This window comes from Scomber japonicus, chromosome 5, assembly GCF_027409825.1.
Source record: "Scomber japonicus isolate fScoJap1 chromosome 5, fScoJap1.pri, whole genome shotgun sequence".
Taxonomy (NCBI): Eukaryota; Metazoa; Chordata; class Actinopteri; order Scombriformes; family Scombridae; genus Scomber; species Scomber japonicus.
The window spans coordinates 26,600,077-26,616,789 of NC_070582.1; the positions used below are offsets into that span (position 1 = coordinate 26,600,077).

The window sequence follows — 16,713 nt, forward strand, 5'->3', positions numbered from 1 at the left end:
CTCAATTTGGTTAATATTTCATCTGTAATGTGCAGTTTGACAGTTTGATCCAGTTGTTCTGGGTCTGTACAAATTCACTTGTATGAAATGTCAGTGCACAGTGTATCATAAAGCTCCTCCTACTCAGAGGAAAAACCGAGTGCTTTGAGTTGGGGAACTGCACCTTATTCAGTGATGACATGCCTTCACTGTTCTTACACCACTCAAAGTTCTGAAATAAACAGGATGTGACCAAAGGCAAGCAGTTTCCTTTGTAACACTGAACTATATTTGGAAATACACCAAGTCATACATTACCTCCATCCATACCCCAACCATCTTTTTCAGATGACTCACATTTTCGAGAATAGTAGTTGCATATTTAGGGTTTATTTTCACAGTTAGTTATTACTACCATATTATATTGTATCATATGGTTCAATAGAAAGTGTTTGTGTCCTGTAGTCTAATTGTTGATGCACACAATTTTATTTATTCTAAGAAAATCTTCCATTGCAAAGATATTTTATATAACCACAACATATCCACAGTGTCTGTCCAGTTTATTGTTAGTATCACCTGAGAGTGACTGAAACCACTCAGCTGATCTTGTACCGGTTTTCTCTGCCTCTACAGACGGTTACACCTACACAGAGATCCGTTCCTTCGTGGAGAATAAGACGCCGGGGAAGAGCCGCACCAAAGACTTCCTGCAGTACAACCGCAAGGCTCTGAGTCGGATCTACCCAAAAGGCCAGCGTGTGGAGTCTTCCAACTACGACCCCTACTCTCTGTGGGCTGTGGGCTGTCACATGGTGGCTCTCAACTTCCAGACTGCAGGTAGTTTATCTGGGCTGTTTGGACATCTGGTTTTTGACAGTGAGGATTTTTGATGCTAAGGGAAACTGTGTTTTTCAGGTGTGTATAATGTGTGAGTGTGTGTGTTTCCTCTGTCCCCAGATAAATACACCCAGCTGAACAGTGCTCTCTTCAGTCTGAATGGATGCACAGGTTACATTCTGCAGCCGGAGCTCATGCGCTATGATAACTACGACCCTCTACAGAAGAAGAAAATCAAGTACAACATCGTGGTTAGGGTATGTCTGTACACACAGCATTACACACAGCTGAAGCAGCACAATGCAAACCTTAAAAGGCATTAAGCACAACTTAAACAGCACTACTGTACATTCAATCTGCATAATTATGCTCAACTGTTTAACAGTATCATGAGAAATCATGTCATGAGTTATGTGAAAGTCACTTTTCTCTCTTTCTTGTCACTGAACTCAGCATTACAATTTGAGTAATTCCTCATAGGTGCTGTGTCTCTTTGAACAAATAAAACAGTCCTGAAACACTGATGTATAGGAATAGTCCTCAATTTGTTTGTTTGCTCTCCCAATGCCACACTCTCCAGGATATATGTACATATGTTTATGTCTCTGAGCGTCTTCAGCTCTTGGAACAGGCAGTTGGTTTTAAGAGAACTTGTGTTGTATCTTCTGCAGGTGATTGCTGCCAGACATCTTCCTAAGCCTGGCCGCAGCATCGCCAGTCCATTCGTAGAGATCGAGCTGTGCGGACACACTGAAGAAAAGTTTAAGACCATCGTCTACCGTAAGGAAAGGGGGTGGGGATGGTGAATGAAAGTTGTTATGTGTGAATCAGTTCACAGTTAGTAAGAGCAGGTGCCAGCTTTTGTACGATGCCAGCTAGTTCTGTGGTTCATGTGATGAACAGTGCTGTCTTTCTGTCGGCTGCAGGAGACAACGGTCTGAACCCAGTGTGGAAAGCCCCAGCCGAGCCTGTGGTCTTCACTGTGTATGAGCCTGAGCTCACCTTCCTGCGCTTTGTCGTCAACGAGGAGGACATGTTCTCAGACCCCAACTTCCTGGCTCAGGCCACATTTCCCGTCAAAGGCATTCGCTCTGGTGGGAACACACATAACTCAATGTCAAGCAAGACCATGACTTAACATTATTTATTCATTTGGTAGCTACAATTACTTTCTTAGCTCTAACTTCTGCCTTCTCAGATTTAATATATAAATGATCACTGCAGAGAAACAATTGGCTTCTCCTAATGAATTAAATTTGCAAAGTTAATTCAATTCAGCTGTTTTCCAAACAATGCAGTGTTATTTTGAATTTGATTTGTCTTCTTGCTTCTATTCAATAAGTAAAGAAGATTAAGAAAGTCCGCACACCAACATATTTACAATATACTCAGCGAGCATTTTATTAGGAACACCTGTTCAATCTAATGCAATCCACTACAACAGCTCTGCCATAAATTCTTTAATACCTTTATGAAGCTTATACATTATCATTGTGACACTGTCACCATACAGATAAGGGTGGGTGCCCATGGCAGCTGTATGCACTTCTGAACTTCTCTATCCGCTGCACTCATATAATATCCTCCAATGAAAGAAAAAAATATAAAACAAAGAAAGTATCAAGAATTTTGATCATTAACTTAAGATGCCAAAAAACACTCATTCACACATCATTCCACACATTCTTCCTCTTAACCTGCTTTCTCCACAAGTTTTCACATTTCATTTCCTGTTCTCTCTCCTTCATATATTTCCTCACTTTCTCTTCCACTCTCCCGTTTCTTTTCTCTTCCTCACCCACCTAACATTAACATTAAACAACAGAAGCAGACATATAGACAATATCTCTCTCTAGGTGTGAGGAACCCGTTTGGTAATATGTACCACTAAACCACAATACATATATATATATACATATAAAATTAAGTGACGAGGCTTCCTGCATCTGTCTTGAGACCCTTAATACCTTTACTCTTTACAAACTGATGCACAGCAAACATCTGTGCAGGCTATAGTCCCAGTATAGAAGTACTGGTTGGATTGCAGGCAAATATAATAAGCTGCCATAAGCAGTTTGTAAGGAATAGATATTTAGGGGATTGCTTGCAAGTTAGATAGGTATGTTTTGTAGTTTCACAGGATGGTTTTGGAGAGGAAACTATTAAAGACTGTTACATTTCATCGACAAGATTATGAATAATTGATAAATCAACAGGATTGATTGATTCATTAAGATGAATGAGTTCATTTAAAAAGATCATTGACAGAGTAAACAGTGAATACAGTCAGGAACAGCTGAGCTTATTGAATTGAAGCTGACTGGGTGTTTTGTGTTGTGACAGGTTACCGCTCTGTACCACTAAAGAACGGCTACAGTGAAAACTTAGAGCTAGCCTCTCTGTTGGTCTACATCAACGTCCAGCAGGCAGGGGTGAGGACACACACACACACATAGACACTAACACACATCCACACATATACTACATCCTGTATATGTGCAGTTTGACAGAATGTGACTGTGATCTTCCACCTGCCGTCCCTTAGAAAGCGGAGGAGGAGCTGTACTCGTCCTCCAGTCAGCTGAAGAAAAAGCAGGCGGAGGTCTGCAGCGAACCCTTCCTGTACGACACACACACCAACATCCAGCCACGCTCCGCTGTCCCCCGCCAACACAACAACCTCATGAGAGAGTACAGCACCAGCGAGAGACACAAGTAAGCCTCCAACTCACAGAGTGCTGGTGTATGAAATGACATAACATTCCTGGATATATTCAAAATTGATTTCCACTGTATTTTCTGTGTCCCAGGACAAAAGAAAAGAAAATAAACAACAGCAAGTTCTACTCCTGAGGACTCAAATGAACATCTGTCCTTCCTGCCTGAGTGATGGAGAAATGCCAACTACAAATTGTGTTGTAATTTTTTTCATTTTTATATGAGAATGGTCCCAAAAAAGTCAAGAGTCCAATGTTACTCAATGGTTTAATATTTATTTAAAGTTAGGAAATCAGCGCTGAACAGTCCTACATTCAATCTGTTTTCAAACTGCATTGTTGCATTAGAGCTGGACAACACAACATATTTAGGTGATATTTATTTTTAATGAAAGAGGAGAAGTGAAACAGTAGATTGTCCGTCTGCCAGGGAGCTTGTGTTGAATTCATCGTTTTTTAATTTAAAAAAAAAAAATTTAGCATCTGCTTTCAAATATTGATGAGTGTAACAGACAGAGGCAAACTGATGGTGTAGAAAAGTTGTTTTTTTTTTGCTCTGCGTGACATAATTTTCTCTGTACGATGATGTTTGTATTCTTTGAAAGTCAAGTCAGATGAATGAAAACGTAATGAGAACATTTCATGTATTTAATTTGTACCGCACTTTTCATTCATTCATAGTGAATCTCAAAAAGTTGTTGAATTATGTTGTAATGTTTATGTCTCTGCTATATTTCCCCTGTGATTTCCTTATGAATTGAGCCAATAAAGTATGCTTGGATACTGTTGTAAAATTAATTGGTTGAAATTAGTCGTTACCCTGTTACAGTATGATTCATCACTTGACATGGGGCAGGCTGCTCGATTGACACACTCGGCAACGAACCTAGCAACCCGACTGCTGGAATTATTTTTGGTGGTTGCGACTACGATCTTGAGACACTAGATGGCGGTGTTCTGCTCATTCTCCATATTCAACCTTTAGACCTGTGTTTCAGCTTTATTTCCAAAGCTGTTGGCAGTAAATGTAAGGGGTGATATGCAAATATTTTCTGGCGTTTATGTTGGTATTTCACAATATTTGTCAGCTGTTATTTAGTGTCTTTTTAAAAGCAGCCTACTTCTCCACCCACTACCTTCACTAAAAGTAGCAGATGGGTTTCCAATTTCCCCATCACCAGATTCAGTTTTAGCCTGATAAACTAAACCATGGGACAAACTAGAGGAAGTTATGATGGTTGATGGCTGTACACTGGGGCAACCAAAATGTAAGGTTTTTTTTGTTCAGCCACGTGTCACATGGTAGAAGAAAAAATCCAAGGGCACAGATTTCTGTATTTTATATTAATATAAATAATAACCTTTTTTATACACATATACAAACAAGGAGGCAGTTGTGGTGGTTGAATGGTTTCAAACAGGAAGAAGTTCGAAAAGATTTTTAGGGTTTGACTTATTCTTTTATTTATTTTTTTCTTCAGTTTCTAGTTGCAGTTTCATTAGGTTTAGGCAACAAAACTACTTGGTGAATTTGGAATACATGTAGCTTTACAATTCATCCTCACATCCTCTATGAAATATATGCCTTATGTACACTGTGAAAACATTTTATCTGTCACTCAAAAGTACAGAACACACACTAATATCTTAATTTGTAGTGCAATATAAATTGAGCTTTATAGTGAAAGAGCAGCTTTGGTCATGAGTGCAGGCGCTATATTACAGGAAATGGCTCTTTTAGGTGCCATACCTCCTCTTGCATGTTTAAAATTGCAACCTCACTTCCCATGCAGTCCAATGTGAACACATAAACACTGTGTTTATATCAAAAGTCAATATCTGCTTTGTTTTAACATCAGACAGGTATCAAACTCCTATATTATCCTTAGTGTTGTGTTATGTGAGTGCACAAACCGTCCTCATGTGTTATTATTCATAATTTTCTCTGTCAGTTGATGTATTTTTTGAGTAAATCCAGAACAGAAATCAGGCAGTTTCATGCTGTGTGTTGTCTGTTTTATTTCAGTTTAGCTTCGTTGGTCTTTTTTGTGAGGCATTCTGAAAGTGTCATTGAAATGCAGATGTTGTGGCTTGTTCTGATTGTATGGCCCTGGTTTATGATGTGCACAGTGAGACTTTGACAAATATATGATCATGTGCAGTTAGTGTTACAGAGTCTGATCAGAACACGCTCAGTAATATTTTATCAGCTTTGTAAATTATTCCAGTGCTCCTCAATTCAATTCAATTCAATTCAATTCAATGGTTCATGAAGATTATGAGAGCAATGTTGCCAAAAAACTGCTCAGTCTCCATCATTGCTGTTATAATTTTGGGTCATGGTGACGTCACATCAGTATCAGTTAAAAGCCCGGTGAGTGTGGGTGATACTCGCCGGGTGCGGTGGCGCGCGCCTGTAATCCAAGCTACCGGGAGGCTGAGGCTGGCGGATCGTTTGAGCTCAGGAGTTCTGAGCTGCAGCGGACTATGCCGATCGGGTGTCCGCACTAAGTTCGGTATCGATATGGTGCTCCTGGGGGAGCCCGGGACTACCAGGTCGTCTAAGGAGGGGTGCACCGGCCCAGGTCGGAAACGGAGCAGGTCAAAGCCCCCGTGCCGCTCAGTAGTGGGATCGCGCCTGTGAATAGACGCTGTAGTGCAGCCTGAGTAATACAGCGGGACCCAGTCTTTTTACACTCTGTATTAAACTACTGTCACCACCCACACACACACAAACAAACAATATCTCTACATCACACTGGTACTGTAACTTCTTATTCCGGTCAAACACCGTTCATTCAGCAGCTGCTTTGCTCGTTCTGCACCGCCCCCACCTGGAGGACAGAGACACTACATCAGTGGGGAAGGCAGAATTTCTTAAAAGCATGGACTTTTATGAAATAGGTGGGCTGCCACTATTAGTTTATTTTATAGTTGGCTATGGCAATGGCAAGGGGAAGATTTAAAAAAAAACGACTGGTCGCTAATGGACAAATTGAGACTAAAAGACTTTTGAGACTAACCTTTAACAGATTCAACAGATCTGACTGAAACTGGCAGGTGACTGACTGGCTATAGTACTGAAGTCAGATGATGATTGATAATATGACTTTATTGTTTATGCCCATACCCAGTCTACCATCAAAATGTATACGTTGAACCACAGCGCAAAACGTAGTCATGTCACAATTTGGGCTAAAAAATGTGAGATTGCTACGTTTTTTCTGCCCTATTCTTTTCTATCTTTGTTTTTCTAGTCACGGGTCATTCAGAGTTACGTATGAAGATTTCATTGGTAATGGAAGTTGCTTTCAAAAAACCTTTTCAACCGTCCAAGTAAATAGTATTTAAAGTGACCGGCAGAGGGAGCCAGAGATCCACGTTTGATAGCTGAGTCGGGGTTAATGCTGATACACAGCTCTGGTAATGTCATACATCACACAAAAACAAACACGTTACTACGGTGGACAAACAGCTAGTCTACTGCTAAAAATCAATTCCCGTTTTTAACTAACGTGTTTTCCCATAGGATTCAACGTCAGGATGGCCGAGCGGTCTAAGGCGCTGCGTTCAGGTCGCAGTCTCCCCTGGAGGCGTGGGTTCGAATCCCACTTCTGACAACAAGCTTTTGCACTGAAAACAATGACAGTCACCCCTTGAAAATCATAACGTTGTTGATACCATAGACTGTATAAAGGTTGATACATGTACAGTGTTTCCCTATGTACATTCAGCAGCGGCGCTAAAAATGACTGTGCTTGAAGTAACGTGACGTTAACTATATTGATCACTTGCTCGATTTAATTAGAAGTTGCTAGCAGCTAGTTAACCACTTAGTGTTGCTAGGCTACCGACACACAGCACTGCTGCTACAAAAATTTCTAGTGGAAACACTGCTGTTTTTGTATAGAAATGACCAAATAATATTTCATTTCCGCGGCTCCACTTTATCGTCATCTCCTGAAACTACAGCTGACGACTGACGAGAGGGCGTGAGTCTGAACTGTGAACCCCCTCCTCCTCCCTTCCACCGCTGTGAGCGGTCCCCTGCTCCTCTCCAGCTACAACCACCTGCGCGGCCTGCGCCTCCTCAGCTCCCTCCGGTGTGTGATAGCGAGCTTCCCCCGATGCAGGGTCCATCTTCAGCAGCAGCTGGTTTAATAATCCAGTGAGCTTTGGGATGCTCTTTAGTAATTCTTTTTCGCGCAACTTTTCTTATTGTTTTTTTTCTTTTCTGGGCACCGACGTCAAACGTCCTCCCCGACATTTTCCACTTAATGTCACTCAATCATAGAGGGACACACCCCAAAACTAACTATAGGCCTAGAAATTCTGATAGGTAAGCCCAAGCCAATGGCTATGGGGCCACGTGGGTCACCCCTAATTTGGATCAATCAGCAGCCAAGTAATGTGCGATTAGAGTGATTGACCTTTCCCTGTCATTCTGACTCAAGTTGATTTTATGGAATTCATCATATTTCAAATTAATGTGTAAAGGGGAAATCATTTGTACATTTTTAAAAATGATAATCATTTAAGGGGTTTTTCATATATAGACACATTTAGAGAGCATTCCAGGTGTTTAGTACAGGGGGAAATAAATCATGGTATTTCAAAAGGTGTAAAAATCATTGTAAAAGTGCATAAAATAAAGTAGCGAGATTTATGTTCACCGTGATGATTTACACATTTGATTTTGTCGTATTTTCTATAGTTAAAGTAAATAATAATAATAATAATACTAACTTTATTTTATAAAGTATACATTTATGATTCAGTATTGTTAGAGAATAGTTAATGATTTGCTGAACCAACATGCAGCATTATGTAACACTGAAATATATGATTGATATATATGTGTTATCAGTGAAAGAGAGGATTGTGGCTTTGTCTAATCATGATGTTTGTCTTTTGACAGCACAGAAAAGAACACATGCCACACACAGCTGAAACATATTCACAGACAATTTAATTTTGATTGAAATTATTTCACATCATAGTTGTTATTTTTCCTGTTGAAGATCTTTTGTATTTTTATTACAACAGCCACAGAGCAGCAGCAGCAGCAATAATAATAATAACCCAGCAGGAGAAGCAGATCAATGTGGAGAACGACTGAAAAAGAGAGAAAAAATGATGGGCGCCCTTTTTCCAGCTGCCAAAAAAGATTTTACTACAAAGGAATCATGAGTCATTGTTTTTTTGTTTTTTTCAGTCTGTCAGATTTGCCATATCTGACCCTGCTCCTTCCATAACAACTGTTAAGACCAGAGCACAGCTGTACACAACTTGGACATGGTAGAAACTCTTTACAGTTTGTGAGGAGTAAAAAACATCAGAGAAATAACAGACAAAGAGGAAGGGATCAGGATGGGAACCAAAAGCAAAGCACAGTGAGCTCCACAGGATACAGAGACATGACACAACAGAAGAGGCGTTTTCTATTCAACCATCACATCTTCTACAGTAATATAAAAAAAAAACAAAAAAAAAACCTTCCGTTGTAATCTCAACATGCTGGCTCACAGTCATGGCCAAAAACTGTCAGATGAGTTCAGTGATGTGATTTCCCCAATCCTGCCCACTTATTCTTTTATAAAATAACAGCTTAACATGTTGGAAAATGTGCTCATTTGCTTTCTTGCAGAGTCGGATGAGAAAATTGATACATCACTCATGTCTGTTAAATAAGAAGCTGGTTAGCATAAAGACTCTCAGCCTACCAGCAACTCTAAAGCTCACTAATGAACTAATGTGATATCTTGTTTTTCTTGTGTAAAAACAATGTGGTTTTATTTGGATTATGTACCAGATATTTCATGGCTAGATATTTTTATTTCCTAGTGTCTATACTAGGCAACCAGTGGAGACATTGTATGCTTTGGTTCACAATTTAAACAAATGAAATATGAAGTGTTAATTAGTGAGCTATATGATTTGGACAGAGCTAAGCTAGCCTCTTCCCTGTTTCTAGTATTGCTAAACTATGCTAAGCTAAGCTAACCAATGGCTGGCTGTAGGTTTACATTTAGTTTATAGATGTGAGTCGTATCAATCGTCACATCTAACTCTCAAGCAAGAAAGCAAAAAAGACAAATGTCAAACTATTCCTCTACAACAACCTGACCTAAAGAACTTTTGGGGTAAAACTAAACTACAGTAAGTTTAAACTGATGTGTGGAACCAGCACCTTTATTTCAAAATAAAAGTCAGTCAGTGTGATCCACCACTGATATGATCATGTGGCAGGATTACAATACAGTTCTTGGGGAAACAAGAAATATGTTCTGTTGAATGATTGATATGAAAGTGGTCAAACTTGCATTATAAAATCTCAGCCGAGGGCAGCTTCAGTCTAAAAGTGACAGTATTGGCTTTTTTTTCTTCAGTCTAACCCTGACTGCCTCGACCAACAGCATCTGTCTGGGCTCATGGGGTAGATCCTGGCAACAACCAATAAGAAAATAGTTTGACCGGATCTCTCCATTTCAGTCCTTAACCTCAGTGAGATAGTGATCACACCCTTTATATTTCAAACCTTTTATAAAACAAACTTACAAAATAAAAATACCAGATGATGCAGCGACATGTATACATGCAAAAAAACAACAACAAACAAAACAACTAAACAAAAACACAAGAAACAAATGATTGATTAAAGTGATCAAATCAATAAAGTTGGAAACTTAAAAGATATTACTCATCGAAAACATCATTTTTTTTAGATTACAGTGCACTTTGTGTGAAAAAACAAACAACCACACACACATCGTTAAGATGAAGGCAACATCAGCCTGCCGATTGGAAGGAGGCTGAGAGAAATACAGAAAAAGGGATGAAGAAGAAGAAGAAGAAGAAGAAGAAAAAAGGAGGAAGGGTTGGGTTAGGGGAGGAGACGACTATATACACTGGTATATACATCATACAGGATATGAAAGAGAGCAACAAGGTCTTTAAAGCCAGACCTGAAGATGGCCGTACATAAACTGAGTCTACAGGCCAAACAGAAAAAACTGTCATGGCACCCAATAAATAGGAAACAAAGCGTGTGGGAGCGGACGGCATTCTGTCCTCTGCTGCAGCTTGTGCCTCGATTCAAACAAACATCCGGAGCATCTGGAGGTGGACACGTATAAATAGAAATGGATGGATGCAGTCAGAATGAGGCTGACTGGAAAAAAGAGGGTGGAACTCTGACGTGTGTATGTGTGCGTGCGTGTGTGTGTGTTTGGTAGGGTACTGACACAAGACAGAGAGGGGAAACTGACAGACTTGCAGTGTGTCAGGGCAGTTACCACATCGTATGAAATGTCGCCGCAATAAACAGGCGACACCTTGAGGGAATGTAGATGGGCAAATATGGCCGAAAGGTGCCTTTTTTCTTCCAAACTTTTGTCCCTTATAGCCCATTGTAATAGAATATGTACAGTAAATTTTTGTCCCATACTTTAGATGAGAATTAGCCTGAAAATGCCACCCATGTATTATGTATGGCGCAATATATAAATACAGCAGAACAGTTGAAAACAGGTGTTGTGACAGGTAGAAAGATAGAGGCAACTCATCCACAGCTCCACTAGAGGCGCTGTGACCCTCCACTCCACTCCGACCGTGGAAGGGAGGCCCGGAGACGTTAGGCAGGGGCAAAACAGTGTCAGTGTCTCTCCACAGGCGGGTCGCCACAAGTTCACGACTTCATCAGCTTTGATTAGAAACCAAGCTCGTGTTGGCCTGATGAAGCAAGTGCACAAAAACAACAACAAAAAAAAACTACATTTTGATGAAGATGTTTGGCAAATGTCCTTTCTTCTTCTTTTCAAACCATCAGAGCCAAGAAACAACAACAAAAAATAGCAGAGGATATGAAAATATACAAACTCTCAGCTGGTGATAGGTCTCGTTTTACAGGTTCACTTAAGAATGTCCCACTTTACATCACAGGTCTACGCTACCACCGTGGCACGGCGCAGAGAGATCCGTGTACGGGCGCCCTCTTGGGTTGGCTTCTTGTGTTAAGGGGGTCGCAGAACAGAAAATAAAAATGAAAGTAGATAACAGGGACTGGGTACTTCATTATCGTCAGAACAAAATCCAGGAGAGACAGAGTAAAAGGAGGCTTTAGAGACACAACTTATAAATATCAGGCAGTCCCAGACCACCCAGCTACTGCTACACAACTGTCCTATTAAATAGTAAATGGGAGATCATCAGTATGTACACTGAAAACAAATGAAAAAGGAACAAATGTTGCCATCGCTGTTAAAACTCTCCTGCAGATCTCCCGAAAATGTTTCTGAAATGTTTCATCACTGGCGGGTCGTCTTCATATACGCATGTTTTTATATAGAAACACGCAATATATGAAAGCACAGATGTCTGGAAAAATATGTTCATTCAAGTTGATAAAAACTGTTTTTTTTCCTCGTCTTTTCCTTTTAAGAGTGTGAACTTGTCGTATATGAGGAATAGGCACAGTCTTGCAAACTTCTTCTTTTCTTGTGGAGGTAGCACCTCATTTTTTTTCCCCAATGAAAAGACTTGAAAAAGGCCGGAATCAGAAACCTGAAAACTGGAGCTGAAGAGGTTGAGGGTGACAACTGAGAGGGAGGAACAGTTCAACGGAGCTACATCGTGGATCTGATATCCAGCCTTCATTGCACCAGGGCATGAGAGGGGGAAAAACAGATGGAGGAAGGCTATGAGTGGAGCGAAGGGGTATGATTCAGATCTTCCTCATGATACGACACACAGGTGGAGGTGGTGGGGAGGGGAGGGGGCACAGTTGGCTGTATATGACTATAAGAAAAATGCGAAACCACATATGAAAGAGAGGACAAAGGATAAAGGCAGAGAGAGAAAAGGGTCCCTTTTGTCACAACATGGCAGGTCCTTGCATGTCCTCTGATCAGTAAAAACAAGTCCTTCTACAAGTAAGGGGAGCGACAAGGTCCAGAAAGATTTCTCATTTAGAAAAAAAGTGACAGTTCTTTCCTGGTGACTGGGGGGGGGGGGGTTGTTTGATGACATCTGAACCTCCTTTAAACCATGTTTTGGTTACATGAGGTAATCCTCCCGCTGCCATGATGTCAGACTTCCAGGTCTAATGATGACGACGATGGAGATGACATCACCACACAATTTTTCATATATGTGTCTGAGTCGGTGTGCAGGGTGTGCATATGTTTATGTGTGTGTCTGGTTATGTAATGAGGGTGTGTGTGAGCGTGGTCGATCACCAGGCCTCTGTGTACCGGACATCCACGTCTTTCAGGTTGGGCAGTTTGGCCTGCAGAGACACACAGACACACGAATCAATGGAAACTGCATCAAAACCTTAAAACATACATTTAAATCAGTTTGTAGGCTAGCTGTAGGGCCACTCACATTATTGTTACTTTTTCTTTCATTAAATGTGTGAGAGAATCAATGTTGTGTCTTTGCATCCAGCAGAAATAAGCAGAGATCCATAGAGACATGTTGATTTATGTAGCTTAGCTTAGCACCACCAACAAGCTACCAAGCTAATCACTGATTCATCCAAGAGACATCTGGATTTTTTTTTCATATATTGACATTTTACAGACTTTTTGAATAATTTCCATCAAGTTTCCAAGAATGAAAATCTCCATTTATAGCTGCATTCAGCATTTTGGAGGCAGCAGAACAATTTTTATTTTATTATTTATTCATATATAATGTTCCTTATTTATGCATCCAGCAGACATGGAGCAACATTAGCACTAACTTAGAGGCGTCCAGCTGCCTGCTGCTGCTGGAAATAAGGTTAAGACCAAAAAAAAACCAAACAATGAGCTGTAACAAGCTAAAACGTTTCGTAAAGCTATGGCTGTAATTGGGTGATAATTCTCATTCTCACTCTCAAGTTCATCACTAAGAGGGATCCCTTTCAAATACTACAAAACCATGTGAATCACTGTAAATATAAAATACTGACTGGTGTGGTTTGAAGTATTAAACCATTTATTATTTATTTATTTGCTTGGCTGTGGATAAAACTCAAAATTTCTGCATGTTTAGCTGTCTTGTTGTGCACTGACATTCTGGGTCACATTAGCATTTCATAAAAATTTATCCCCAGGACCCTTCTTGAAAATCATTACAAAAGTGATTTATCTGTAAAATACAACTTGTTGGATGCCTGTTTGATGACTATTCTTTGAAATAGTCTTAAAAAAAGAACATTGTCATTGGCCAACTATGTCTTCACTCTTCACATTCATAATTTAATGCTCATGAATTCACCTGAAAACATACCAGCTAAAAACAGATCAATGACAGCAGCTGTACACTGCCATTTAAAATAAACAATCACAGAAAATGATATCTTCGACAAGTCCATTGTTCTACTGCCAACTTAACAAACACATTTTATTTTCAGGGGAATCAGTTAAGAATTTTACTTGTGTTAAATATTAGCTTTCTACAGGCAGTGGGTATGAGCTCTGTTGTATTTTTACCTTGAGGTCCTCGTATGTGTCAGCTGTAAGCTTGGTGCTGTTCATGTTCAGACTGCACAGACTCTTCATGGCTGAAACAGGTAGACAGTTATAATTAGCTACAATGTACATTATACTTTCACATCCATAACACATTTGACATGTTAACTCTGATCTTGTCCTTATATTCTGGTGTTTTTGTTTTATTTTATTGCAATACAATGTGTGTGTGTGTGTGTGTGTCTGTGTGTGTGTGTGTGTGTGTGTGTGTGCACGCGTGTGTTTTCTTACAGCTGAGAGCCAGCAGACCAGCATCAGTGACGGGAGTCTCACACAGGTTTAACACCTGAAGACAGGCCAGATGCTCGGATAACAACCTCAACCCTGCATCCCCAAACTAAAGAACATGAGATGAGAACACACATTAGAACATCACTGACAGTTTAAATCTACTGGATCATTATGTGCAGGTGTGTGTGTGTGTGTGTGTGTGAGTGTGTGTGTGTGTATACCTGTGTGGACCAGAGGTTGAGCTGTTTGAGTGAAGGCAACTTGATGAGCTGCTCAGCACAGGCACTGGTGACGTTGGTGAAGGCCAAGCTCAGGTTCTCCAAGTTTCCAAAAGAGCCTGAACTCAACAGGCGAGCCAGATCTGCATCCTAAAACATATAAAGGGGAAGATGTTTTGTTTTAATGCACTTTAATGTCTTATAATGGCTGCTGAGGACAGAAAGGCTTAAAACTCTGGTCATCTACAGCGGGGAAGGCGTCAGTGCAATCTCACCGTGGACTTGGAGGGCAGAGTCAGACGGGTGGGGCCTCCTTTCCTTTGCTGAGGAGAAGACAGAAAAAAAAGATGGCGTCTGAGCTCAAGGCCTTGCAGGAACATTTTCAGACAGTAGATGGTGTGTGAGAGCAGCTACAAGCACGCTGCATTCATGTCACAATGAGGAAATGGGAGATGTGAACACTTCAAGTAAATGATGAGATTTTGTGTTATATTTTACAAGTGTTTTCCTGTCAATTTGTGTCTTGTTTTCTAACATGACATTAATGATGTAACATGTTTGCCGGAGGATATTTGAACTGCAACAGACATGAATTCATCATTTATTTAACCACTCATTACAAACTCATTAAAGAAGCCAGCCCATATATTATCATTTGTGAGACAGATTTATTACTGCTATTAACATTATTACTGTAACTGCTTAAAAATACATCCAATAATATTATTACTACCACATTTAGTTTGAATTGGACTTTCTTTGTCACACACAGAGAGACAGAAAAGAGTTTTTATAATGTAACGAATTGTGTTTAAAGGCACATTCCCTGATGTTATAACAGCACCAATTATTGCCCCATAAATACTAAAATATACTGTTTGTACACAATTGCTTTACATTTATATTTCTTTATGTGCTATGTGTGAAGTATATGAGGTGTCCTCCTGTTTATGCATGACTGTGCATGGAGTATACGTTCAGTGGCTGCTTCCTTCAACAGCCTCCACATATAAATGAACAGCTCCCTGCTGCAGACAGAGTCAAGTGGCTGTGAGTCAGTGTGTGAAGCATGTAGACTGAGCTGAGAGCAAAAGTTACAGTGTCTGATCTTGGCTGTACCAGCACTTCACGAGCAGACGGGCTCTGGCATATTTCATGATCTGGCGCTCTGAGTTTACTTAGGATTTAGAAGAAGGATCCAGTCTGCTGTGGCTCTTCTGGATGTGTCAAGAGTGGAATATGATGGGTTCAAACCACCAGACAGGCTGTGAGTGTGCCAATCTTACTCATTTGTAGAGTGGGATGGATTTACAACAGTGCATGAAACCAAGGTAGGCTAGGTAAGGCAAGAATGTGAGTTGAGAGAAAAGCCTTCTTATCTTGACCTTGTATGATGACAACTATGCTTTCTGTTTGTGTTTCCTGCTGTTTCAACAAGCTCTGTACAATAGCTGTTCACACATTCTCCCAAATGAACCTTGTGTCGTGACAGCTGCTGTCAGCAGTGTGTTGTGGATTGACAACTAGGTATTATATCACATGCGTCACCGAGGACACAAGAATTGTACGTAATGAGAAACTGGTGATTTTACTTTCATGTGGCAGCATGAACCCGGCAGACGTTTGGACTAAGGTGGGACAGGATGTTCTCAACACAGAAATCTACAAGAACTGTATGGCGTCAATGAGTTCAGCACTGTGTTAATTTCAGGCCTCTCTGTACTTTACAAAGTACTGAATGTGTATGTCTGTGTGTGCGTGTGACCAGCAACTCACCAGTTCTTTGAGCTCTCTCTGTCGGTCGCAGAGCTGTTCGTACATGCGGAGGCCGACCTGGGTGCTCTCCAGGGTGGAGATGATCTGCAGCTGGGTGTCCTTGTTCTCGATGATGTTGTACTCCAGCATCAGACACAGGATCTGAACACACACACACACACGCACACGCACACACACACACACACACATATATTTTAAACATTGTGTTAAACTTGACTGATTTGTAGAGTTCAGTTTATTTGTCACAAGGAGTACTGCTCAGCCTGTGAACGCAGCTGTGTAATATATATTTTGTGGATCTGGAGTTTTGTCAAGCCTGAGAAAGTAACCCTGATGATGTCATCAGGGAAGGGTACATATTTCCATCAAAACATTTATGTTAAAAACTGGGGTTGAAGTTTGAAAGAGTGAATATGTAACAGGCTGGAATTAAGT

The 16,713-nt window shown here is 40.4% G+C and overlaps 2 protein-coding genes and 1 non-coding gene across 3 annotated transcripts in view; 2 read left to right on the forward strand and 1 right to left on the reverse strand.

Moving 5' to 3' along the window:
* Positions 1 to 4,311, forward strand: part of plcg2 (phospholipase C, gamma 2) — a 31,724-nt gene extending 27,413 nt beyond the window's left edge. Inside the window, exons 27-33 of the mRNA XM_053318620.1 lie at positions 616 to 819; positions 940 to 1,076; positions 1,491 to 1,599; positions 1,746 to 1,913; positions 3,163 to 3,251; positions 3,365 to 3,534; positions 3,630 to 4,311. Coding sequence (XP_053174595.1) covers positions 616 to 819; positions 940 to 1,076; positions 1,491 to 1,599; positions 1,746 to 1,913; positions 3,163 to 3,251; positions 3,365 to 3,534; positions 3,630 to 3,672 — 920 coding nt within the window. The 3' untranslated portion in view covers positions 3,673 to 4,311. The remainder of the gene's footprint in view (positions 1 to 615; positions 820 to 939; positions 1,077 to 1,490; positions 1,600 to 1,745; positions 1,914 to 3,162; positions 3,252 to 3,364; positions 3,535 to 3,629) is intronic.
* Positions 4,312 to 7,073: 2,762 nt separating this feature from the next.
* trnal-cag (transfer RNA leucine (anticodon CAG)) lies at positions 7,074 to 7,156 on the forward strand. The gene has a single exon. It is a non-coding gene; the product is annotated as a tRNA-Leu (tRNA).
* Positions 7,157 to 8,483: 1,327 nt separating this feature from the next.
* The window catches only part of cmip (c-Maf inducing protein), a 48,853-nt gene continuing 40,623 nt past the window's right edge, over positions 8,484 to 16,713 (reverse strand). The window contains exons 16-21 of the mRNA XM_053318621.1: positions 16,279 to 16,419; positions 14,778 to 14,825; positions 14,506 to 14,652; positions 14,285 to 14,390; positions 14,015 to 14,085; positions 8,484 to 12,822 (exon numbers count right to left, since the gene is read on the reverse strand). Coding sequence (XP_053174596.1) covers positions 12,769 to 12,822; positions 14,015 to 14,085; positions 14,285 to 14,390; positions 14,506 to 14,652; positions 14,778 to 14,825; positions 16,279 to 16,419 — 567 coding nt within the window. The 3' untranslated portion in view covers positions 8,484 to 12,768. The remainder of the gene's footprint in view (positions 12,823 to 14,014; positions 14,086 to 14,284; positions 14,391 to 14,505; positions 14,653 to 14,777; positions 14,826 to 16,278; positions 16,420 to 16,713) is intronic.